This window comes from Chenopodium quinoa, unplaced genomic scaffold (genome assembly GCF_001683475.1).
Source record: "Chenopodium quinoa cultivar QQ74 unplaced genomic scaffold, ASM168347v1, whole genome shotgun sequence".
Classification (NCBI taxonomy): Eukaryota; Viridiplantae; Streptophyta; class Magnoliopsida; order Caryophyllales; family Amaranthaceae; genus Chenopodium; species Chenopodium quinoa.
Window position 1 is genome coordinate 254,227 of NW_018742810.1, and position 27,651 is coordinate 281,877.

Consider the following 27,651-nt stretch of genomic DNA (forward strand, 5'->3'; position numbering starts at 1 on the left):
GTAAATGATGATTGGTCTAACTGTGAAAAATATATGCAGTTTTTACAATTATTATATAGTATGACACATAGTTTTTCTTTTGTTTATAATCCTTTTGCTCATTCTTTTCTTAGCAATGCATGTTTACTTGCACAACTTTTTTATGAACACCGATCACAACACGATTATGATGGATATCTTCCATCAATGGAGGAAAAATGGCGTAAATATTACAGTACTCTTCCTATGGTTTATATTTTTGCTTCTATATTAGATCCAAGACGAAAGTATGATGACACATTTTTATTAATTGATATTTATTTTCAATGCATGAAATTTGAAGATGATATTGAATCTTATAAACTAATGTGACCAATCAATTTTTTTTCCTTAGATAGAGTTTATGAATCTAAATATGGAACCGTGTCTCAATTTGCTCCTTCTCAATCATCCAAAAATGTAAGTAAAAGGGCCAAAAGTATATTTGCACAAGCTGGTAACATGATCTAAGTTTCCAGGTAGTAAACATCATCTAGGAGAACACAAGCGATGTTTCGGAGTTGCAAATGTACTTAAGTTACGACTTCATGATTGGCATGGATGACCAAGAGAAGTACGGTCTCGACATCCTTGATTGGTGGAAATCACAAAGCACGAAACATCTAATTTTGGCGGCAATGGCTTGTGATATTTTTGCTATCCAAGAGTCTCCTCCGTTGCCTCCAAAAGTGCTTTTAGTGCTTCAGCAAGGGTTTTAGACGATAGAAGAACAAGTCTAAAACCCGAAACACTTGTTATGCACAAAACGACGACGATGAAAGAACGTCGGGTCTACCAGTTCCCAATCAATTCAATTGGCCGATGAACTTGCATGAACAAGAAGAAGAAGACGAACAAGAAGAAGAATTAGATTACATACTATTAATTATAGCTATTATTTGTATTATCGAACCCCGTATAATAAAATAAGCAATAAAGTTAAGTTATTCATCAATTATTGTATGATTTTTATCATTATCAATTATTATATTATTGATTTATCGTACAGACGTATAATAAAATAAGTTATTCATCAATTCTTGTGTTATCGCAATAGTCAATTTTTTAATTATATGCATTGTTATTTTTTGCTAAATAATAATGAAGATGTATAATAATAAAAAATAAAATTAATTATAATATATTAATAATAAAAATAACATAAATAATAATAAATAAGTAAAAGAACTAAAATAATAAAAATAAGAAAAATATAAAGAACAATAATAATAAAAAACATAAATTAATAAAATATTTAAATATATCGATTTAAAAAAAAAAGTAGGCGGTCCACTGTCCGACCCGGCCCAGCACGCCAGGCACGTGGGCTGGGGTGTGCCAAATGGTGGCCCGACACAGCTTGACACAAGCCACCACCAGGTACGGCCCGCGGCGGCCCGGCAAGGCCCATGCCCACCTCTACCTAGCCATAACTTTATAAAAGTAATTTCATGAACAAGTCAAACTAACAGTGACATAATTTAAGGTTCATAGCTTGGAAAGTTGGAATGGGTAATGCTTACAAGTTACAATTAAGTTACGCACACTTGATTTGAATTCTGTTGAAGCGTTTATTACTACCGTGTTTCCTACTGGGTATTTCAAAAAGGAAACACGGTACACTCTATGCTTATAACTAATCTAACTATTGACAACTAGTCGTGGTTGAGACTTCATCAAAAAAATAAATAGAAATAATTACGTAATTTTTCAATATTGAAAGAAATATACTTCATATATATGAATCATTCTATTTTATAAGCTTGAAGATATACAAGTACATATACAATTCCCAATTTTTTTTTTTTTATTTTTTTTTTCAGGGAGGCTTGCATGTGATCCAATTCTCAATTTACACAAAATTGAATAGCAATTATATTTCATATTGCCCTTGATGATTTTATTTTAGAAATGACTTAATGATAAATTAACAATTTTCATTTTTCTTATTGTTAGATTATGTGAAACTCCTCAAATTGGGGTCGGGTATACAATAAGTACACAATGTATAGAAAAATTATATACTTCCTCCGTTTTTAAATACTTGCTTCACTTTTTATTTCTGGCTGTTTTTAAATACTTGCTATATTTCCTTATTTGGAAAGTTTTTACAATATTTAATTCCTTTCTCTCAACTAGTGGACCCAACATAAATCATATTTTATTAATTTCATATTCTCCCTCCTCCTATTCTCTCAATTACTTTTGCTTTTAACATTTTTATTCTTCCATCTACCCCATTACCTCTATATTTTATTATTTTCTCTAATTTCTCCTAAAACTCCGCGCATAGGAGAAATGAAACAAGTATTTAAAAACGGAGGAAGTACTAAATTTATGACAAATATAATCATAATATAATATCTGTTGCACTCCCGCAGTTATAGCGGGAGAGGAGGACATACGCTAAGACTTGAATTTTTTTTGCCCTCTCTCTTCATATTTATTATCAATGATAATTGCCTATGATATCGGAAAATCTTAGATGTACTTTAATTTGTCAATCCACACCTATTTTATTGGTGCAAATTAATTTACGTAGTTATTTTCAATCCCATGAATTTATTAGTGATATATAGTGTTTCTGTTAGCACCAGATATATAGATAATTAGATAATATATCATGTAAATGTAATAGCATGCAGTAACAAAATACAAGTAGTGATTTGATTTTTGTAAGTAACTTATCTCATGCAAGCTAATCAAATTGATGGCCCCAAAAAAATGAATGCACATACATTGTCTACAAGTCACTCTTCAGGAAAACACAGTAAACATCGTTGAATAGTAAGATTATCACAAATTAACGTATGTAGGATTGTATGAACATATACAAATAAAATTGACATGTTGGTCGTAAATTAACGTATAAACATACACTTGCAAAGCATTAAATTTTATAGCTAGCTTCCCAACTTCCTTTTATAAATGCTTGAAAATTACATTATTATATCTTGTCATTTGTTACTGGTCAACACTCTATATAAAGCACCCAAATATAGTAGCTATGATCATCGTAGTATATCGTAACATTCTCAAAGTTGTTACATATATACTACTACACATATATCTACACTTGATTTTCATATTCACATAAATTATAGTATTTCGATCAATTCAAATCTTTTGCTTTATTTTCAATCTTTTAATATTGATTAGTAGGTATGGACTACGTGATTAGGAAGAGAACGACAAAGATAAACCGAAATGGGGTAATTAGACCCTTACAGCTTGATTGTAATGGAGGATTAAAGGTGTTAGAGGGGGAGAGGATGGAGCTACTTAGTCCTGCATCAGTCGCGTTTCATAAGCCAGACTTCAATATACATGTAATGGCTATTTTCGGTATCAAAACTCCTGTTGATATTAAGCTTTTGAAGGCTAAATTTCCAACATCCCTTTGCAAGCACCCTCGTTTTTCTAGTGTTGTGGTATGTAAATCATGTTTAAATTTTTCCCTTGTTAATTATACTTCTAAATTACTATTGCATGCAATACTACTTAATTTACTTTTGTATGGTTTTTTACTCAACACAATTTCACTGCAGTGTTTTTGTTGATTGAAACTCTTATTATTTTCTCTCGATGCAAGTGTTTGATTAGGATACTTATAATGTTACTTAATGACTTTAATTTTATGACGAAATTATCCTTTGTATATATATTAAAATAATATACTATGTATATGTGAGTTTAAAAAAAAAAAAAAAAAAAAAAAAGACAATCTAAGTTAAATAAGACTAGGATGTATTGTCTTATTAGATCAAACCGTACCTATATAAAATCATACTAGAAAACCTTAATTAGGGTTAAGATCGATGGCAAATTTTTACGAAGGGGAAACTAGATATATTAGCACAAAAGCAAAAACGACCTAGGCGTGAGTATGTATATTATTATGAAGTAAAATTTAAAATGACTTAATATTTATGTATGAAAGTTAATACTCCGTATCTACTAGCTACTTGTTTAGGTTAATAAATATTGAGACGCTAACTGTTAGGCATTAATAAATTGAGTGAGATGGATTTGACACATCCAATGAAAAATATGAGGTAGTGTTAAAGCAACGCAAATTTAATGTTCTTTATTTTATTTTTATTTTCTGTAATATACATAATAAAAATACCAATATACGTACCATTCACCGTTACTGAATTAATTAGTGTTACGTACTAAATTTAAATAATCTTATTTACTATAATAAATGAATAAATAACACTATTACTAAAACCTTGTTCTAATTTATACAGGAAGGAGATCCATCTAAGGGAGAAGAATTGAAATGGGTAAGAACAGAAATAAACTTAGACAAGCACATTATAGCTCCAAAAATAAACTCCGAAGACATAGAGTCACCAAATAAGTTTGTTGAAGACTACATATACAACCTTAGTAAAACAACCTTAGACAAATCAAGGCCACTTTGGGATATCCATGTACTCAATCTTAAACTCTCCGAGGAAGTCGAGGCCATAACAATAACTCGGATTCATCATTCACTCGGCGATGGCACATCTTTGATCTCTTTGTTGTTGGCACTCACACGTAAGACCTCCGATCCTGAGGCCTTGCCAACCATTCCTGCTCCAAAGATGCGCGATGGTAGTGATAAAAAATGGAAGGGGTGTTTTTGGAGATGGATTTCGGCCTTATGGTTGGTCCTAAAGTTGTTTTGGAACACTTCAATGGATATATTGATGTTTGTAGCAACTACGTTGTTTTTGAAGGATAATTCTCCATTTAAGAGTTCTCCAAGTGGAGGAAATGCTTCTAGGCGTGTTGTTTACAAGATTTTTAGTCTTCAAGATATGAAATTCGTGAAGAATGCAATTGGTGCGGTAAGTTTATTTCTTGTTACTTAACTCTATATATCTATATATTATCCATAAGACCTTTTTCAATTCACCTAATCAATAATTCATTTTAATGGGAATAATTGGTTTATACATCGTAATAACTTATTTTACTAATCAAAATGATTAACGATTCAAATTTAATGATGATTCCCTAGTATTTTTTGTTATACATAATTGATAAATTTTTAATACAAAATTGTTTTAATTGTTGTTCAAAGCTTATTTATTTATTCATTTATTTATTTATTTTAATTAAATAGCTAGTATTAATGTTAAATTAACAATACATCACTATATTTGATCAATTTTGATTGGCTTAATTTTTAGAGATTAAAACCAATACGCATTATAAATTTATAATTTTATACTTGGTTTAAATTTAAAGTGTTTATATTAACCTTAAAGCTAACTGATGTGATGTATACTATATTGGGATGTACAGACCATCAATGATGTTGCACTTGGAATCACTCAAGCTGGTTTATCTCGCTATCTTAGTAGGAAATACGGTAATCCTTTTGCCTTCTCGTAAACTCATCTAGTACTCAATCAATTAACATTAGTCTTCACATTTCTGCATTAATTCCCATTATTACAGAAAATGAAGGAAACAATAATGAAGCTGCGAGAGAGAAAACAAAAAAATATCTCAACAATATTCGTCTTAGATCGGTTCTTCTAGTCAATATTCGACCCTCTGGAGGAATTCAGGTAACGCTCTCAACTAATTACAATAATTAACTAGGTTAATGTCTACTGATATATGAGCGGTTGGTATTTGAGGCCACTAACATCGCGGTTTCTTGTAGTGTACGTACTGTAACACAATAATTCATACTCCCTCTGTCCCTTATTTTTTGCTCTATCTGACTTTTTACGGTCTTCAAGATACGTCTTTAAACGCATATATCTCCATTTCTATATGCGTAAAAATTATTACGTAGTATTTGATATTAATAAATTATATAATGAGACAGTTTTAATTAGATCCCACGTGAATATATTATCACTTATAGATTAACGAGAATTCATGGTCAAAGTTTTAAAAGTTTGACCCATAATTTTGCAATGGGGCAAAAATTAAGGGACGGAGGGAGAATATAATACCGTATTGTCCGTATATATATGTGATTAATCTGATTATGACATGTAATAATTAACATTAATGATAGGATTTGGCTGATATGATGGAGAAAGATGCAGAAGCTAAATGGGGAAATGCAGTAGGTTACGTGCTTCTTCCGTTTGCCCTTGGATTGCATGATGATCCTTTAGACTACATTCGAACTGCCAAAACCACCGTTGATAAAAAGAAGCATTCCTTAGAAGCCATTTACACTTTTTTCATGGCTGAAGTTGTTATGAAATTTTTTGGTTCCAAGGTATTTATTCTTATACATACACCTTGCAAAAGTCCTTTCTTTCTAGGTTACGGCACCATCACATGACAATGTTACCCTCTTAAAAAATATAATAATCCGGCATAATACGTACTATATATATTTTGCAGGTTGCAAGTGTTATATCTGATAGAATCAACGCGCATACAACAATCGCTTTCTCGAATCTACCTGGACCTTTGGAGGAGATAGGCTTCTATGGCCTTCCATTGACTTTTCTTGCTCCAACTTCCTATGGTCAACCACATGTACGTTTCCAACTTGCAGCCTAAATGTGAAAATTGATTTTGACACACCAAATATTGATTTTGGCACACCTTTCTGTAAGAAGAATATAGAAAAATGTGCTTTCACAATGAGTGCGCCAAAATCAATATTTGGTGTGTCAAGATCATTATCCCCTAAATGTACACTCTTTTTCTTAGGAAATTAAAATTAATTGAAAGCAAGTCACTCCCTTCGTCCAAAATTAATTATTAACTAGGCTCAGATCAGAAATATTTTTAGTTCGAAAAAAATAATATCATGTCTTTTTACTTGAAATGATTAATACAATTAAGGAAGAGGTTTATGAAAATTAATTTAGACGGAGGGATTATATTGCACAAGATCTCATAAATACTTCCTAGCAATCTTCAAATCTCATGTTAATTAGTTACTAATAACAATCTTCATTGTTTTATATGATGTTAATTAACTGACAAAAGATGATTATATTCTACAGCCTGTGATGATAAACTTCCTAAGTTATAGTAACAAGATGACAATAGTTCTAGCCGTAGATGAACACACGGTTCCGGATCCTCATCAATTGTGTGATGACATTGTTGAATCTCTCAAGCTAATCAAGGATGCTGTTATAACACAAGGCCTTGTCAAACAAGATGACTCTGGGATGGTACAAGGCTGTCCACCTTCGCAACAGTCATAGTGTCACGGTCCGAGTGTACGGTACCATCTCCACCGTCAAGAACCACCAATGCAACCTCCACCACCACCACCACTGTACCACCGCGACTTTTTTTGTTGTATATATATACCTATACTATATTCCACTATGAGAGTGAGGGATAGCTCAAGTGGTTAGAACTTCCCTCTTGATTTCAGGAGATTTTGGGAACGATTCTCATCCTCGCCCTTGTGGCTCACTAAACACCCAAAAAAAAAAAAAATTCCAAAATAGGTTTTAAGAATATATTAATGTACCATACTAAGAAAAATATTACTGTCGTGCATAGGTATTTAACGTACAAGTATATATGTACCACCCTATCCATCCATATACCTAAAATTGGACGCGTAATATTATCTAGCTGCTGAGGATGAACAAATATTTATCCCAAAATAAAGCATAATGCATTATATGAATGTACTACGTAATATACTTCCTCTATTCCGTTTTAATTGTAACAATTTGACTTAAAAGGTCAGCTTTTTGATTAAAGCGTTGTAATTAAAAGTGAATGGAAGAAGTATATATGTATATATAGATTTCTCTTTGGTGGATAGACCAAGACACCCGGTCAAATCTTGTTTGTAAATGTTAGACTGTTCAAATGAGTGGATATGTGGATGTGTGTATTAAATGTAAACCTAATATATAATGCTCTTTATTTTTCATGGAGATGATGTATCATGTCATACTTTATTTTATTTCATTAATGTTTGTGTCATGGACCTCATGGTTATTTAATTACTTTACGTTCTTTTAAAATTTGGATTTTGTTTCATATCTTAGCTCTAGCTTTAATAAATCATCATACTTAGTTTTTGATATAAAAAAATAAGTTCAGAAAAATTCAAATAAAACAAGTCCAGATAAATAAGACTGCATTAATTAGAACATACTTAAATATTGGTTGTGCACTTGTAAAGTAGGTTGTGCAACAACGTAGACAAGCTCGTTCGCGGCCATATGCACAAATGTTCTTTTAAATAATTACGATTGTGTACTTGTGTTATGCATCTAATAATAAGAAGTGTAAAAGTGGGAGAAAGCAACCAACAAATGGTAGGGTCCAAAAAAAAAAGAAAATAAATAAATAAATAAGAAGGATGTTGCAATAGCAAGAAAAGGCGGGAAATGATGATTTTACCAGCAACGACCAACCAACTTCAACATCATAACAGAAGGGGTGTAACTTAAACTACACGAGACTAAAACATTCCAACTTTCTTGTCTTTGATCATCTCTCACTTGTCACTTCCTTATCTTCTCAATCTTCATCATTCTCTGTGTAATAGTATGATCGCACTCGCTTCCGACTTAAATGAATCTTTCAGCTAGTTATTTTGCATTAAAAATGACCAATATGAGATCTCAAAGTTTTCTAATAATGTCATACTTATTGTTGATTTTATGTCTAATTATGTTTGAGCAAAAGAGTGTTTGTTTAGTAAATGCTGCTACTGAAGCCGGTGTTAAACAAGCAAATGTGGGTATTCAAGATGCAAGATCACAGTTTTGCAGCATTGATTTAGCAAACTTTCTTCCTCCTCCATATGGGAACCTTTCCTATAGCAATTGTCACCCTGTTTGGGAAACTTACGTTTTGAGGGTAAGTTCTGTTTCTCCTTAATCGGTTTTTTTAAGGTTTCTTTCTACGGCCTATTTGGTAGGTGGTAATAAGTTACGGCCTTTACGTACAGTGGTAATGACAATATTCATAGTAATGCATTTTCGTCCCAAAGTATGAGTTGTTTGCAAATTTCCGTTGCCACTTGTAATGCATCATCGTCCTGATTTTAAAACAACACTTAATATAGGCTTCTTATTGGTCTATCTGTTTCCAAGGGAATTCAACCATTCTGTAATCCCTTAATGAGTTAAACCTGTGAAATTTTGTTAGCAAAATCTCGCGTATCTATGCCTCATTCAGTTTACACCTTTCAATTGGTTGCAGTATTACCAGAGCAAGGATCACACTGTAACTATAGTTTTATCAGCGCTATACACGACAGGATGGGTAGGAATTGGATTCTCGAAAGATGGGTTGATGGTGGGTGGCAGTGCCATGGTAGGGTGGATCAGCAAAAGTGGGCACGCGAAGATCAAGCAGTATTATCTAAAAGGTCGGAAGCCTCATGAGGTTCTTCCCGGGCAAGGGGATCTCAATCTGACAAGCATTCCTCCTGTCGTGGTACTTGATGGAGCTAACCTTTACATGGGTTTCCAGCTTCAGTTTAATGGTCCTCTTGAGCAGCAGCCCACTCTGCTAGCTTACGGAAGCAGGATTCCCCTCAATCACAAACTCACAGTGCACGATGATAAGACCACCATACACATTGATTACTCAACTGGTGAGTTTTCTCTTATTTTACATACAATGCTGTTGAAAGCATCAGAATCTGAATCCTTTCATATTCTGTTTTTTAAGTGTCAAAAAATACGTCACTTGAGTCATACTCGACAAATAGTGTCAAGTATCCATAAGATCATGATCATGTCGGAATGTCAAGGATTAAACATGCCATATGGGGGATAGAGGTGAGGTAAAATGACAAGTCCCAACTAACAGTCTAACATAACTTATATCTGAATATCTCAATTATATGCTCGTAGTTATCAGAGACCTAATTTCCATTAGCAAAAAGGATAGATAAACAACTAAGAAAAAGGAACGGAAAGCTCACTGTCAAGGAACCATGATCATGATTCATGAAACATAAATCTGAGATGGAAACCTAATATAGTTGAGAAATACAGAATATCTGAACCCTGTGGAAACTAAATTTTAGCATAACGGGAAATGCAAACTAATCCACTACTCTCTTCAATTTTTGCAACTACTCATAGGTTCTATAGATATCTCAAATATATAGTTGGGGAAGGGAAGAAAACAGCGAAAAGTAAGACCAATTATCTTTTGCTGAGTATCAGGTGTTGCTGCTGCTACAAGTGAGGCCGGGGGTTTCGACAAGATGAAAAGAAGCCATGGAATTTTGGGGATTATTGGCTGGGGACTTATTCTTCCTTGTGGGGCTATGATTGCCAGGTTTCTGAAGCAGAAAGAACCTCTGTGGTTTTATCTGCACACTATAATTCAGATTGTAGGGTTTCTCATCGTGTTGGCGGGTGTAGTGGTCGGTCAAACTCTTAATAATCAAATCCATGCAGATGTTGCTGCACATAGAGGCATTGGATATTTTGCTCTCACACTTACCATTATCCAGGTAAATAAAAATTAGATCAGACATCTCATACTGATGTATTGTGACACACTAAAATGTTATCCCCAAAAACATGTAGAAACTGATCTTATATCGCCTCATAAAAAAATTTGCCTTATTCTATTTTTGACTTGTCACAGGTTCTGGCATTTTTCATCAGGCCAGATAAGGAGTCAAAGATACGTAGGCTTTGGGCCGCATACCATCGATGGTTCGGTGTAATTACTCTCTTCTTTGGGGCTCTAAATATTGTTCTCGGGTTCCAAGTTGGGGGTGCTGGTTCTGAATGGAAGATAGGATATGGATTTCTACTTGGTATCATTTTAGTTACTGCAATTGTTTTGCAGGTTCTATCCAAGTTCAAAAGCTCAGAGAAGCCAGCTCAACCTATTTCTGCCTATCAAATGAGTTAATTTCACAAAAAGATTTTTTATTTTAGTTTTCAAGGGGCGTTTGCTACACATCTGAGCATTTGCATCAGTCTTTTAGCTAAACTACGCTCACAATTTTGGTTTTTCTTAAAAAAAAAAAAAAAAACTGGAAGTGGTTGTGTAAATATCATAGTCTTTTGTTTTTTTATTTCTTCTTTCACTAATATGTTGTTTAGAGTATAATTCGAAACAAACGAAAGATGAAACAGGGGTGTTTACAGGCACACCAAACATCTACTATGAACTGAAGGAAGAAATACTTGTACTTTATTCATGAGGCAATGCAACTTTAATATCATGGTATAATGTCACAAAGGGGGGAAGGGAAGAAAACAGATTCGTTGACTGGGAGAAGAGCAAAATGTCAATACCTTGTCAATACAAAGCTGAAGCAGTCAGTATACACAGGTGAACAAAATTGTATCAATCACTATCAAAACCTTGCAATAATCATAATCGAATTTTTTTGTGCATTCTGCAAATCAAAATCTATGAATTTTTATCTTCAGTATACATCACATTGTCAAGCATTCTTCATTTTTGAGGGTAAAAAAAGCCACCTTGCACCTTAACAGAAGTCTCCCAATAAAGACCTGCAGTCAAACAAAATCCAGTGATCAGAGCACAGCAATACGCAGCATGTACAAGAAGTACAAGGATATCTAGCTACTGGTTACACAACAGATCAACTTGAAGAATATGAGAATTTCCTTGAATTTGAAAATGGGTATGTAAATGCCAAGCTTTATCAGCAATAAACTGGTTTTCCAAAATCAATCAATCAATCGAAGCCTTAATCCCATAAGTGCGGTCGGCCACATAAACCAGCAAAATAAGAAAGTAAACGGATGACATTGTGAGTTTAGACTTTGAACTAACCTTTTAACCTCTCAAAAGACATTTCGAGCCCAATAGCAGTGATAGCACAGAAAGGACCAGTAAAGCTCGATGTAATCTGAGACATCTACACAGCTACACTGCATATTGGAACATATATTTTTTCCCATAGCCCTTTTCCTGAAACTGCAGCAAAATGTAACTATTCCCTCATGTTGCTACATTACTTTCACATGATGACAAGGGCCTGGAAGTTTCACTGTCTCGCAAAACTCTGCTGTATGCAATTTTGAATGACTGTGAACAATGAGGTCTTCTAAGCAAACTTAACGGCACTCTTAGAGTTTGCTTTCGGTTTCTTTTTCCTCGAATTAAAATGCTGAAAGTTCTTTCATCATCTTCCACACGATGATTAGATTTAGGAACCTCAGCACTGTCTTCAGACTTTTCCTTGGGGATGTCATCAGACTCATTACACACTGACGTTGTCCCCTTTATATCCACACAAGAAGTTGGATCCTCTTTCTGCTTCTCATTCTCCAAACCAATCCAAGCCAACTTATCTGCATCATGTACCACCTCTGGCATGGAAAACACCACTTCTTTCTTTGCCTCCTCGCCACTACCAATATCATCAGGCAGAAGAGGGGCCAAACCTTGGCTGCTCTCAGAACTTGGAGATTGAGCCTTTTGCTCTGATATAGGTTCACATATTGGTTCAGCCACAGGTGGAATTACAGAGAACTCAACTGGGCGGCAACCAGGCCAAACGGTGCCGGGATTCATGTTGCACTGCCATACATAATGATTGCGATGGAAATGATTTCCACTTGGAGGAAAGCTGTTGGGTGGTATAGGCTGAGCTTGACTGTAAGGAGGGTACATGAACGGCACCTGTTGTATAATATTTGGTGTAGTTGGTGGAGATGGGTATGGGTGATGAGGTGAGGAGCACAAAGGATTAACAGCTGGCATTACTGGAGCAGTTCCAGGGTGGAGAGTCATGTTCATAGGCCAAGGACCTACAGCTGGAACAGCACCTGGACCAGAAGGAAGATTCATGTTCAGAGGCAAGGGAGCAGACCGTGCAATAGCTGGTGATGGGTTAAATGGTGCAGCAGAAGCAGACAACTTCTTGCTGGGGATATCTGGTGCATCACTAGCAACCATGGGTTTGTCTTCCAAATGCTCCTCTCCTTGCAAGGGAGGAGTTACAGCATTATGTTTTGTATGAATGCCACAAGTTATGTCCATCTCAAACTTCACATCTTTTGAAGCACTCATTGAATTCTTCGTCACATTATTTACAGACTCGTTCTCAGGTAACACTTCATGGATGTCAATGGAATCACTCTCAGCCTTGTCACCAGTAGAAGGCACCATGGCACCAGCTGATCGACTTTCTTCCATATCCTGCTGTCCTGGTGAGGACTCCTTGGAATTTGAAAGTGAACATTCATTAACCTCTTTAACATTGTCTACTTCGACATCTGCCTTTTCAGAGGCAACAATTTCTCTAAAATCACTGCTTACAGCAGCTTCACATTTCTCTACAATAGCCTCACCTTCATTTGGACTATCATTTTGGGGAACACTGGCGTGCAGTATAGAAATTGTCCCTGGAGGTGCAACTGCAACATCCTTATAGGAAGGAGACTTGCCCAGCCTAACTATTGTGGGCTTCTCAAGACTTTGTCCAGATTCACTTTCTCTGCTAGAGACCTCCTGAGATTCATCTTTGGCAGAGGAAGGCACAGACTTAACCCTGTAAGTAACAGCTTTGACAATTCTTCTCCCAAATTTGCTGACTTGGGAAGCATTTTTAGCAATATGCTGATCCATGTAACTAGCAGGTGACAATGCACGTTTCTTCAACACGTAATAGTTAGTATTTTGGAGAGAATTATTAAGTCTGGCTGGATCACTTTCAACTTCTTTCTTTTGATAACCATATACTTTGCCAATTGTTGCACGCCGCTGTCTTACACGACGACCGTGTCCCCCAGCTGATCTTGGCCGTTGGACAGGCTGCCACCCATTCTCGGTTTCAATATTGGTTTCAGGTGACACTTTATTTGAAGAGACAGGCTGCTTCTCTTGTGCAGGTTCAGACACAGGCACAACAGGCTGAACAGGCTCTAAAGTAACATCTGCCAATTTTTCTGCATCAGAAGTAACATCAGACTCAGCTTCACCATTAATGCTTTCAGGTTCATTATCACCCTCTGAAATAAGGGGATCTATGTCCTTTGGAGAAGAAACCTCGAGGGTGGGTTTGCTGGAAACCTGGTTAGCTTTCTCTTGGACCTGTAGATATAAACACATTAAAAATGAGAGAGAGCCTATAAACAAATGAATATTATATAAAACCGCAGTAAAGCACTGGTGTGAAACTCATTTCTTAATCAATGTTTCCAGTCCCTCGTACCCAATAATCAGATTTATGACAGGACACATAGACGGTCTAGACACCTTGCACAGACCAGATTGGCAAGGATGGCAACCATGAACATGTTCATATTTGGTAGATGGAAAACAGGCATTAATACTCCATGCAGCTATTCATCTCCTAAATTCAAATCAGAAAGTCTGAAAACGAGCTTATTTTGGGTGTGAGAAACTTCAAATATGAAGGAAATCCCAAAAACAAATTTAATAATTTATCAACAAAAAATTATCATGCGTGTGGAAAAATAAATGCAAAAAATAAAAAAATAAAAACAATTTATTATATCCTGCTAGTCTGTTATCATTGCTCTCATTCCCATTATTTAATTAGCAAACATAGTGACTTTCTATAGATGTGAGCCACTGGAAATGAGAGGAATAATCTACTTATCTACTGCATGTTTAAGATCCCAATTGCAATGGATGAAATGAAGTTTTTACTTTTTTTCATTTGTCTCAGAATAAAAAAGCTAACTGGGACTGTTATAGATAATCAAACAAAATTCTTATGAGGCAAGTCTTGTTTTAATTTGCATATCAAAATAAATGCAACAAAGCATATCACTCCAACGTATAATCTGGATTATATCTAAGAGACTAAAAAGAGCTTAAGATACCTTCACAAAATAGCTTTTTCTCTTGACTGACATTGAATTTCTCCCTTTCGAATCAGGACTCGGATTTATGTAGTCAAGCAAGTCTGAGACACTGGCAATATGCAACAAAGGTTATGCGTGAGTCAGGGTAGCATATATTACATAACACATGAATTCATTCATATGGCAAGAAAGCCCACACTCATAAGTACAATGACCCACTTAAAATCTGAATTAACGCTTTAACAGCATTGTTCATAAACAGTTGGTCAGAAAACCCATGCTTGGAACATATTATCATGGTACATCTGGTCTACTAAAAAATGATATAGGAGATACATAGTATAGGCAACGCTTTAAATCAACAAATAAATTAGTGGACAAAAGTCACATACAGTACAAGGTACTGAGTAACTTCATAAATATATTCATATATATACCTCAGATGACCTTTGCTTGCTATAGATGCATCAGGTTTCCTTGTCCCATTTCTGGCAGCCTCTTGCTGTTCAAAAGCCTTTGATTCAAAATACTCAAGCCAAGCAGCAGCATCCTGCAGAGTAAATTGCAAAAATGATTCTAGAATAAGACAAAATTCCATGAAGAGTTCATGCTTAAAAAAGAACCACAATCTCACGCGCACACACACAATGAAGGCTTCTACCAAAGTCTTGTACATATGAACCATTTTTTTTACTTCTAGAAAAAGCATCACTATGAAGGAAAAGAAAAAAACCAAAGAACTTTAAATGCCCATTTTTTACTTGCGAGTCTCCAGCACTCGTGATGGCAACAGTGAACATTACAAAGCCTCATTTTCAATAGGAAAAGAAAGAGCCAAAATACCTGTGTGCGTAAATCGTCAGGCCCTAGCTTAGTCCGAAGAATTTGCAGGGTTGTCTGCTCATGCTGAACACTTAAAGAATATGCTTCCATTAATGAAAGTGCAATAGCAATGGCATGATAACTTGCTGCTGTCTGGAGAAAATAAGAAAAATAATATAAATTCTGGTTAATCCAATTGTTGGAAGTATAAAGGAAGAGCAAGATGGATGGATGGAGGAAACTGAATCTGCTAGTAAATTAAAACAGAATAGCCTTGAAACAATAGCATAATCCATATCACATTAATTACTCATAGTAGTTGGCTACTTAGTTCCAGTAAAAGGATGCCTAAGCCCTAAGGTAATATTATTAAGATTCTCCATCATAACATAGTAGCTATGATCCTCTGACACTCTGCTGTACGCGGTGGTCGGGTGTCAGATCCTTCGACACGATATGACAGCCAAATATATAGTGGCCGTATATGAAATTTTATAAAATCTAGAATGTCGAATGATCTGATACCGTGTCAGACACGACACCAAATCCGAGTCTGTGCAACATAGCATAGTAAACTTAAAAGAGGGGGAAAAAGTATCCCTTTATCAATCATAGATTAGATTTAATCAAACAAATCTTCCACAAAAAAGCACCTTCAATGAGACAGTAACAGACCCAAAGCTCTCAAATAATAACTATCATGGTCTATAGTCTGCCACAGATGACAGAAGCACTTAATAAAAGAAGCTGCTTCAACTTTTATAGAAGGAACAATTTCTCATAAGCAAAACAAAGGTATGAAGGAATAACGAAAAGAGGCTGGACTCATTTGTGCAAGACTGAAGAAGCATGTAATGAACAAAACCTACTGAAGCTAAGACCAAAGACCCCCAACCTCTATCTTCTTGTAGTGAGATATTTGTTATACTACAAAATAACAATATTCCAAAAGATTACAAGATATCAGAACATGGAGCCAGATTCCAGAATATACCAACTTAATTTACTTAGAAATGAAATATAAAATAAGGAAAGATAAAGAGGAAAATAACCTGAATGTGATCTGGTCCAAGTAACCTTTGGTTACACTTCAGAGCCTTGTGGAGGTATCTAAGAGCAACATGCACATTTCCAAGGCCTTCCTCCATCATTGCCACATTGATGTATGTGGCAGCGGTGTTAGGATGAGATGGACCGCATGTAAGATGTAATAGATACAATGCACGCTTGACATATCTGGGGAATACATTCAAATTCAATGTTAGAATGCATCTTGCACTTATTCCTTTATTTCAATTACACAAGGACTGGTGACACGTCAATCCCAAGAAATACATATGGCCTCTTCATTAACATGTTCATCAAGTATGAAGAGGATTTTCAAAGATTTAATGCAGGGTATGCTGCTGGGTGCTAATAATCAACATACAACATGTTGACAAAAACAGTTTTTTTGGTATGCAGCTTTCACTTTTCTACGTTGTGTCTCTCCATTTAGAGCTTTCCACACTATAACCCCAAAATACATTTAGTTTCTATACGGTAACCTTGCCGTTATCCCGCCGTTAACAAATTACGTTAGTGGGACGCACTCTCCACTTATTAATATTTTTTTTACCGATTTGCATGTTGGAAATCGTTCCGTTAAAGGTTTGGGGTCTATATTGGGCCTTAAGGCAACAAATTGAGCTCAGATGTGACAAAAAAATAACTTGAATGCCTCAATTTGCGTATTAAAACGTAAACACGCAAATCTAGACATTTCTTAATATGCAACAAGAGGTGTTTCTGTTTTTGTCCCCAAATTTGAGCTCAATTTGGATCCTTAAGGGCCAAAATAGCCCAAAACCTTTAACGGAACAATTTTCATCACGCATCGATAAAAAATAATAATAAATGGAGAGTGGACCCCACTAACAGAATTTGTTAACGGCGGGATAACAAGGTTACCGTATAGAAACTAAATGTATCTTGGGGTTACTGTGTGGAAAGTTCTAAATGGAGGGGCACAACGTAGAAAAGTGAAAGTTAGAGGGTTACTATGTAGAAAAACCCTTTTTTTAAAAAAAAAAAAAACTCTTGAGTCATAAAAGCCAAACCAGATGCACGATAACCACTGAATTAGATGATCTATTCACATGAACTTCTTTGAATCAGGAGGCAAATATGGAAATGGTAAGACATGCAAAAAAAATTGGTAGCCTAGAAGGGGCAATGACAATTAGAACATTAATTTCATTAATCTCACAGGAAAAACTTGATATGGAAACCATACCAAACAAAACCGATTACAGGCTACATACCTTTAGTTGATCATACTAATGATTGACTATACTAATAGCACCTTTACTAGGCATTTTGTGTATCAAAACATTAAACCATTTCATGAGGGATTTTGGAGTCACAAACAGAATCAATCTTATGAAAAAATCTTTTGGATAAAAATCAATAATTCACCAAGATGCGACCTTTTAGCAATGGCATGCCCAAACATGAGAGCAGGAATTGATGATTTCTTATGTGAAAATGCTAGCCATTTCTGAATAGAACTCCCTCTGTTTTTTTTTAATTATTTTTTTTTGGGTACCCTCTTTCCATCATGGGGTGTTTTTCTATTTAATTCTTCTTTCGCAAACACTTTTTACCATCTTACCCTATATCCCAACAATATTTACACCAATTCTTACATTAACCCACATTTTACTACCTCTCCTACTTTATTTAAATTTTTTTTTAACACCCATTCACTTCTCCCAGAAACAAGAGTCAACAGTAAGTAGGTACAAAAACAATGGAGGGAATACTAGAAATCTATATACGAAAGCAACACTATCTAAGAGAATACATACTTAAGAGCCAATTCCGTATGCTGAAGGCGGTAATAGAAAACAGCTAAATCTCCATAGCTTTTCATTGTGTCAGGATGATCGAGACCCAATTCCCTCTCATTGATGTCCAAAGCATTTTGCTGGTAGATTGTAGCCTGCAATTCAATTGTCTTAATAAGTCAATAAAGTAACGGACATGAGCTGGATGCAGTGAACATGATACGATAAACATGTACTTCGTATAAGAGATGCATTATATTATTTGTCAGGTCATGGAACTGAAATTTGACACTAACCTGGTTAAAATCTCCAGTATGATACAAAACCACAGCAAGGAGACTGTAAGCACCTGCAGTCATTCGATGGTAGGGACCACAAACTGCTACCAGCTTCGCTAAAGCCTGTAAAGCCCCCACAGCAAATTGCAAGCATCTTAAGCACCAATGTAACAGTTACTTTATAGTATTATTTGAAGATGTCCAAAAAAAAAGGTAGCTCATCAAAATCAAAATTAAAAGTCAAAAACCTTTGTCCCATAATTAACTGCATCTTCAAGCTTTCCTTTATCTAAAGCTGTTTTTGAGGACTCCAAAAGCTGTCTGCCATCAGCAGATGAACATGCTGCTTGCTACAGGAGGTAAAATTATAAAATAACTTAATTGTCAGCCTCAGACAGCATACAACAGGATTTTTCTTACTACTCTTCTTGAAATCCACAAAAAGGAAATCTCAATTCTCACCTTGTGGACAGGTGTCAGGCTAACGATATCTGTTTTACGGAAAGGATTGGGAGAATTCATATCATAATCCCTTGGAACTAATTCAAGACCCACCTGAAAATGGTAAAGATATAATTACTCCGCGCTGTGATCAATTCAACCTTTACAAATCACTATGATCACTAGGCAAATAGCAAGAAAATTTGAAGTCATGAATGCCTATATTTAGTAGATATTTCTGTTAAGAGCTTTCGTTTGATACAGTAAGAGTTTTGAATAGCATCAACCTCGCCCAGAAATCACCTTGTTCCAGTTTTTGGGATTCAAAGAAACTACTGTATCCGCAGAAAGGTTTCCAGCCTACCTACGGGATAGATCAACACCAGATCCTATTGTTGTTGTGGGAAGGAGCATAATATAAGCAAAATGTACTAAGTACACTTAAATTAAGAGGAACATAATAAGGAAAGTACACCAGTAAATTCGGTCAATAAAAACAGCCAGCACAAGCCCAAGCTAATCCTAATAACTATTCAGACATGGATTCCAAGGTTTCTCAAAAGTTTTTTTGCTCTTCTTGAGGAAATTGCGTTAGAATTAGATCATATCTCTCTTTTGCACTGAGTCAACATCTCCCAACCATTCCAACAAAACTTGCTACCCCTGGTCTCCTTACTATAAACACTTCAGTTTCTTAAGTAAAAACTATCATTTAGAAAGTCTTTCCAGAACATGGCAGGCATTTCCTAAATTTGGTGTATAATTTTCCAATCCCCTAGACCTAATATAGATAGGTATATAAACAAGTACAGTAAACAACAAAATTTGACTTCAGATTATGACTACCTACCTTTTGACAGAGTCCACGTAGAATGGCGAATTTCCTCAGATCTTTGAAGTTAAAACCATTGATATCCCAGTCATATCGCTTCATCAAGAATATTTCCAGCCATCTCCATACCAGGGAGTGGACATTGTGTGATTTTTCTGAATCAACAGTCTCAGGAGCCCCCAGCATTAAATTTAAAGCTGAAGCAACAGTCACAGCCACCTCGTCAGTATCAACAGAAGCAATCACTGCTTGGAGAATGTGCTTATAAGCTCGAACAATCATCTCATGGATACAGAGAGACTGAACATGAGACAGCTTTTCCGACAACTTCACCTGATCAAAATTTTAAAAAATGCATCAGCCAGGCTTACCTGAATGCAGAGGTTGACTACTACTTTCAGAAAAAGAAAAAATAAATTAAAAAAAAATAATCATGTTGGTTTAGTGCAGCGAACGTTTAGCTTCTATGCACTATTTTTACTTACACCATCACATAGGTGTATTGTGGTTACACTGACATGCAATTTGCTGGAAATTGCAAATTCGTGTTTTTTTTTCACTAACACAATTACTAGCATAGGTATATACACTGACATACAAATTTCCAGAAAATGTAGATACTACAGGAGTTTTTGATGTCCGTCCATTACTGATTCACTGCCTACACCAAGCTAATAGTCAATGTCAAAGAGAATAGAATGTATACCACATCTCCGTATTAGTTGCATTAAGAGTTTTATCAACTATCCCATTTTCTTGACTTGAGGTCAAAGTGCCATCCTTCTAAAGTTTAAATGAGATTTTACAGTAACATATTCTTTTTAATCATCCTAGTTCATTTTATTACTAAAATTATCCAAGAACCATGGCAGATTGGATCAGAGAGCTTACAACACGTCCAAGCGAATTCATTCGGAGACCTCTTGTATGCATAAAATCAGTTAGTGTTCGTCCATCGACAGGTGAGAGTTCTAATGAGCCAAAATCTGCTACCTGTGCATCACAAATGGTTAAACAAGAAATTGCAGGAATTGTATTTTGAGCAGAGAAAATTAGAAATTTATCATATATGATAAAACAAGAGTACCAGCTTAGGCAGAGCAACTTCGTCATAATATTTCTGGGAGAGGTCAATTAGTTCTGGCAAAGACTGCACCCAAAACATTTGCATTAAATCAGCAAGTATTCAGCAAGCAACAAAAAATAAAGTATTCTCTTCTGAGTTCCTAGGAATACTACCTTCAGGTGCAATCCTGTATCTGATTCTTTTAAACGACTGAAAGCTGCGTCTGACAAGATAGTTTTGAGAGCAAGCTCATTCTCACTTGGACTGGTGTTGGACTGTGCTTCAGTTGAGGACACAGAAAAAGCACTGCTTGAATTTAAAGGTGCTTTATCAAAATTTACTTGAGAATTTCCTTCTGATTTCTTGTTCTTGAGAGATCTAAGGGGCATTCCCAACCCCTCGACCTTCATCTCATTCTTCGCCTTAGGAGCAGAAGGTTTCTTGTCTTTCTCTGAACTTTTTTGATCCTGAAGATGTTGAATCCAACACGCTCCTAGCTCCCATCTCACGTAATTATCTTGCTTCGTGTTCTCTACCTGAAGCTTGGCAAGACTATCATCCAATAGTTTCTCCACAAAAGCTTGAGCTGTGTTGAGTCTTTGACTCTCAGACAGATCTGATTGAGTTACCCATTTGTGATTATCTGTAGCTGCTCCCTTATGAAGCAACAGTCTTAAACTGCAAGGAATATTTGGCAAGAAAGTGTAAATTAATAGGGGTGAGCATGAGACGGGTACCTGTATCGTTAGTACTAACGGTTCGGGTAACCGATAACCAATATCACTAAAAGTGATATCCATAAACCAAACCGATAAGTTCGGGTACCCGGATTTTCGGATCGGTTATCGGGTACCCAATAAGATATCCAATAATGATAATTAAACTTAATAATGTAGTTATTATGATATCATTTAACACTAATTAACAACAATTCCAAATGATCTTGACCAAATTATTTATAATATTACTAATCCTTGATATCATAAAGTGATTATGAAGTAAAGTAAGAGTTTAGATTTTGGAAAAATAGATTTAAGTAGGAAAAAAAAATAAAAAATTGCTTATCGGATCGGATCGGGTAACCGTTAATTTTAAAATGATACCCAATAACCATACCCGATAACAAATTATCGAATTGGTTACCCGAACCGTTATGGTTATCGGTTTGGGTACCCTAATTTTCGGAACGGTTACAGATCGATTTTTCGGTTTTTCGGGTAGTTTTGCTCGGCCCTATAAATTATCATAGCAGCAACAGAGAGTCATTTACAGGAGAGCTAGAATATTAGTTAATTTCAAGTTTTTCAACCCATCCCACCCACACAGTAATCAAGACTGGATAAAAATAAAGCAACTTAGTCTAGAATTCACATCAAACACCAACACCAACACCCACACACAGCAGATGACCTCAACTTTTCGAGTGAGTAAGTCAGAGATGGTGACCTGTTAATATTGAGTGCATTTGCACCGCCTTCTGGCTGATCAAAAGCTTCTATGCTAGGTGACAATGAATCCACTGCTGCATCCTCTTTGACTTCAACCCTCACCGTGACAATGTAACCAGCATACCTCAGATTTACAGAGCCTAAACTGCTGATATCCTGCAACAAAAGCATAAAGTTCAGTTAGCCACTTATCTCAGCAAGCCAACAGATCCAAGCTCATAAAACCGTGAATATGTCATACATGAGCAGCAGTATTCTCATCTGCCGTAATTCCTTTTAGCAGGTTCTTCTCCGTTAGCGCCCTCTGATCCAAACCGGTGGCACGAAGCCCATCAATTTTAGTGTCCAGCTTACTGCTAGCAAGAGCAACATCCTTCACGACAGTGATGTTCAAATCGCCAACTTTCTCAGCATGAATAATCTCGTCATTGACAGTTGAGTTAATCACCCTCATTTTCTCCATTACATATTGCAAGGTAGAAATTGCCCTAAAAATTGCTACATCTACGAACAAGCTATGAATAAGAAAAGCCTTTCTATCCCGTAATTGCCTCTCTTCAGGAGTCTTACAAGGCATTGATGCAACAAAACGGAATTCATTTGCCCAAGGTATCAGATCACTTTTTCCATCTCTTCCCCAACCGCCACCATTACCACCCCAAGTTTCATCCTCTACAGGAAGAGGGGGAAATGTCGAAAGTGAATGTGTTGCAGACGGAGGAATGAGCCATGTATTGGCTCTGAAGCCATACGGCAGATTACCAAACTGCAAAAGTTGAGAGAAACAGAATAAATTTAAAGGAATACAACCAGGAGAACAACAGGATTTTTTATGAACTTCATTCTTGGAGGCAAACACCAACAGAAGATAAAGAAAAGTACCTTGTTGCGCTCTGAAAAAGCTTTCATGAGCTCATCATAAGCCTACAAGTTGGAACACCGTATGAATATAATTTAATGTTTAGCGAGTGAAACAGAATAGTTAATATGCCACTGTAATGCAAGAAAATATAAAAATGTCATAAGCCTTATAACGAATTTGCTCTTCGACCAAATTTAGGTCCCAAAATTGCAAGTTGCTCCAAAGAGGAAAGGGCATCTACATTATCTATGGTGGATGACAAGGCTAAAAGACGCTTACTTCTAGCATCGTACACATGCACTACAAAACTGACAAGAATTGTCTTAAAATGTCAACCTTATCTCACTGTCTCAAAAAATCTATGAAGTGATTATAAAAGTGGAGTAGTCTACTTAAAAGCATTTCAACAAGACATGTCTTTGGCAAATTATAACTTTCATTTAGACAACCCCTGAAAAAAAAAAGAAAAAAAAAAAAAGGTACTCCTAATTTGAAACACATTCCAAATTCAGCAGTTAAAAGTACAGCATGTAACTCACATTATCAAAAGCTCTACTTAGTTGTCTTAGAAGATCAACAAGGTTGTGACTGAGAACACGATGCTTCCCGATACTGATGAAACCTCGCTTACAAGCCTCAACAAGAACCACCTTGCCATTGCACAGCTTAACCTGCCCAAATCAATATGAATCTCTTGTAATCAAGGACAAAAATGAGACAGACTAAAAACGTCTCTCATTTGACATTAGACATAAACAAAGAGAAACAGTCACCCGTATTAGACCATAATTAATCCAAAACATAATATCTACAAATCAATGATCACTGCTATTTCATAAAGTATGATCCACATCTCAAATATGTCACTTCTTATCCTAATTATAACAATCAAATCTATTCCTTCAAATAATAAACTCACTATTTTCGTTAACGCGACATGTTGCAATTTATAGCTAGCTACAAAGAGCAATAACGCAAACGGATTATACATCATCTGGCATAATCTTACCAACTAAACTAGCTGACATCAATGAAACCTAAAATAATCATCCAGAGTTACACATAATACATCACTAAACAACCAAACACAGTGAATAAATCAAATTAATTCCCAAATCGTTTTGAAATCCAAACAAACACTTAAAAAGTATAAACAAATCAAAAGAGCATAATTAAACAGAAAATAAAAATCAACTTACATCCATGAAAAAAAGATGATCATCCTCCAAAACCTGATCATCAGTCTGCTTTGAAGCCCTTCGAATAACTACAAATCATCACAACACCATCCGTAAAATCAAATTCCACCATTTTCTTCACATTTCATCCAAAAAAACAAATCAATCAAATCAAATTCCATACATACATTGAAGAGGAGGAGAGAGATGAGCAAGAGAGAAGAACTCGTAAAAGCTACCAAGCTTAGGGCACGAATTATTCGTCTCTCCCTCACCGTCAATCATCATCGAAACATCATCTTTCGTCGAAGATTTTCCGGAAAAATCCTCCGTCGCCGGCGCCGGCAATTGTTTGCCGGAATTCGACTTATTGCCGGACTTCTTCGACGCCGACGAAGTCTTAACCAGCGCACCACGCGCATTTTTAGCATCCTCACTTTTCGCCCCTTCTTTGGCGCTCGCAGAAGGCCCGAAGCTTGTTGTGCAAGCTACAATGTCGAGTAGTCTTCTAACGTGCGCAGCTGCACTTTCCTTATCGTACGCCTCTGTAAATTGAGAAAAGAAGAAGAAGATTAGAATGAGTGAGACGGTGTCGTTTAATCGTTTTGATTTTTTGTTTTTTTTTTTCAATTTTCTGGCGAGAGGATAAGATAAAACGACGTCGGTTAGTGGCTAAGGGTTTATGTTACCTTCAAGGAGTGTGAGAGTGCAGGGTTTAAGAGCTGCAACGTCCACCGTGTCTTTTAGACGTGGGCCCCTCACCTGTACATTTTTAAAAGGATACCCAAAAAAATAAATAATGTTACGTAATTTTTTTTACTTTTTATAGAAATAAAGTAAAAAGGGCAAAAAGAAAAATAGGGTATAACAATGTCAAAAGAATTTGTCATCCCCACAAAGGTAAGGTTTTTTTTTTTTTTTTTGAGGGAATTTTTTTTTTTTAAAAGCAAGGTGGGTCATTGGATAAATAAAGAAAATAAGGATTGGATATTAACCTCATGTGATAAGGAAAAATTGGTGATGTTGCAAGTCATGGTGTTGACTGAGAGAAGCTTGCGGATATCGATGATTCTATATGTGGATATTCCCTGTAAAATTAATGAGAGTTTAAGTTAGTGTAAATATTAGGTTGTAAATTAAAATAAAGAGATTGGATAGTCATGAATCTAATACAGATGGGAACAAAAGATTGTGCATAATTACTCCTTAATTTGTTGAAAATGAATACCTTGTGTGGAGCACATAATATGCTTGCTTTTACACGTCATGTTTAATTTCAAAAGAACCATTCACGCTTAAGATCTTAAGACTTTTGACAAGTTACGTCGTACAATAGTTATTGTATTAAATGCATACTGAGCGCATGTGTCCCTTTCTTATGTAATATGATTAATTAATTTCGAGAGTATGACAGAATAACTACTCATAAATCTTTTTTTTTTCCCCTTAATAATCATGCATGTTGTAAATTTCATGCAATCTTATATATTCATGTTTTCTTATTACATGACACTAATTGTAAAAGCCAATATATTGTTTATTTTCACTTTCCATATGGGGGCGGTTTTAATTTAGTAAGTTACATCATCCATGAGTATAAACATCATGCATCAAATAAGTAATGGGTGACTAGACCAGACATCTTCTATTGTTCAAAATTTTAAATGCCAAAGCACCCACAAGATTTGATACCCACCAATAAAGAAAATGACACCTACCATTTGAGTCTTAGCCTATAAAATCTTATATTCCATTCAAGAACATAAGTGCATATTCAACACAAATGAAAAAAATAAAATAAAATTGGACCATGTATATACTATATTAAATACTGTATTTACTATACCAATATAACATCTAAATAAACGAGACTTTGAAGTGTATATATATTACTTTCATTCGAATTTAATTGTCAGAAAACTATTTTAAATCAATACGACCGTCAAAGAGGGTATTTGTGAAAATGAGATTGTGGTAAACAAACTTGTTGCACCCCAAACAATAAAAACCAGTGGAAACTCTGTTTTTCATTGACACAAAAAAAAAAAAAAAAAAAAAAAAAAAAAACACACTATTAAAACATGAAAAATTGAGTAAGTATTATTATAAACCTTTAAGACTACACTAGTCTCATCGGGAAGGTTCACTGTGATATCCATTACAACTGGAAGAACTGAAGAATATTCACAAACAACGGAATTGTTAGTATATTAAAATTAATTAAACAGAATTAATCAAATACTTCTTTATATTAAAATAAAAGATATTTACAAATAAAAAAATATACTTTTCTCTTCTTTCTTCTTCTTGTCTCCTTTGCTCTTTCCTCTTCCATTTTTGGGTGCCATTTCTTATAAAATTGTAAACTTTTCCTGTAAAAAAATGGAATTAATTAATTAATTAATTTCAATTCAAAAATGCAAAATTACCAACTTTAATCCATAATTAATGAATTTAAGCAAATGGGTAATTCAAAATTACGTAAATTTCAGTGTTTCTGACAAAATTTAATCTGTCTTTTAAAAAAAATCAGTAAATCTTACCAGAAAGTACAAATTCCAAAGCCCAAAAAACAGGGGAATAGTAAAACAGAGCAAAAATTCAGTAAAAGGTTTTAAGTAGGATAAGATAGGAGTTTAAGAAGTAGCAGAAAAACTAAATTTGAAAATGAAGTTGAGCATTGAATTTTTAGAGAGAGAACGAGAGGAGAAAAATTGGTGGGACAGAAAAACAGGGGAGTTAAATAAAATTGTAAATGGGAGATTGAAAACAGAGGAGGTGGGTATGATAAGGAAGGAAGGGTGGAGATTTAAGGCTCAGATATAACTTGGCATTTTGTGCTCTATTTTTATGGTTCTTTTTTTAATTTTTTTTTTTTTTTTTTTTTTTTGGGTTTGAAATAATACCCAAATTTTCTGCCTTGCATATGGGGTATAAATTTTAATTTTTTATTTTTTTTTTCGGTTCGTGTATTAATGATACATAGTAATAAATCAAAAGTAATATAGAGCACTAAATAAAAAATGATACGGAAAAGAATAAAGACCAAAAGTGATACGGAGTAATAAATCAAAAGTGATATGATGTGGAGTAAAATAAAAGATCAATAATTAGGAGTGATACGTTTGGTTTAA

General features: G+C 35.1%; 3 protein-coding genes across 3 annotated transcripts; 2 read left to right on the forward strand and 1 right to left on the reverse strand.

The window, feature by feature from the left end:
- The first annotated feature begins 3,019 nt into the window (after positions 1-3,019).
- On the forward strand, positions 3,020-7,901 carry LOC110725144 (O-acyltransferase WSD1-like). Its single transcript, XM_021904610.1, has 7 exons — positions 3,020-3,449; positions 4,272-4,859; positions 5,320-5,386; positions 5,476-5,588; positions 6,050-6,259; positions 6,388-6,525; positions 7,002-7,901. The coding sequence occupies exons 1-7, from the start codon at positions 3,183-3,185 to the stop codon at positions 7,206-7,208; spliced, it is 1,590 nt and encodes a 529-aa protein (XP_021760302.1). The 5' UTR covers positions 3,020-3,182; the 3' UTR covers positions 7,209-7,901.
- Positions 7,902-8,092: 191 nt separating this feature from the next.
- Positions 8,093-10,984, forward strand: LOC110725145 (cytochrome b561 and DOMON domain-containing protein At3g61750-like). Its single transcript, XM_021904611.1, has 4 exons — positions 8,093-8,835; positions 9,181-9,577; positions 10,158-10,450; positions 10,588-10,984. Exons 1-4 carry the CDS (start codon positions 8,548-8,550, stop codon positions 10,858-10,860), a joined length of 1,251 nt encoding a protein of 416 aa, XP_021760303.1. The 5' UTR covers positions 8,093-8,547; the 3' UTR covers positions 10,861-10,984.
- A 139-nt stretch (positions 10,985-11,123) lies between these two features.
- Positions 11,124-27,651, reverse strand: LOC110725143 (protein TSS-like). Its single transcript, XM_021904609.1, has 25 exons — positions 27,061-27,651; positions 26,805-26,889; positions 26,629-26,690; positions 25,513-25,605; positions 25,207-25,279; positions 24,706-25,062; positions 24,539-24,606; positions 23,879-24,010; positions 23,360-23,401; positions 22,719-23,243; positions 22,476-22,633; positions 21,203-21,707; positions 21,051-21,113; positions 20,855-20,956; positions 19,982-20,296; positions 19,153-19,245; positions 18,939-19,040; positions 18,709-18,813; positions 18,434-18,567; positions 16,637-16,820; positions 15,606-15,737; positions 15,200-15,312; positions 14,781-14,871; positions 11,758-14,022; positions 11,124-11,471 (listed from the first exon to the last, which is right to left on the reverse strand). Exons 2-24 carry the CDS (start codon positions 26,863-26,865, stop codon positions 11,926-11,928), a joined length of 5,607 nt encoding a protein of 1,868 aa, XP_021760301.1. The 5' UTR covers positions 26,866-26,889; positions 27,061-27,651; the 3' UTR covers positions 11,124-11,471; positions 11,758-11,925.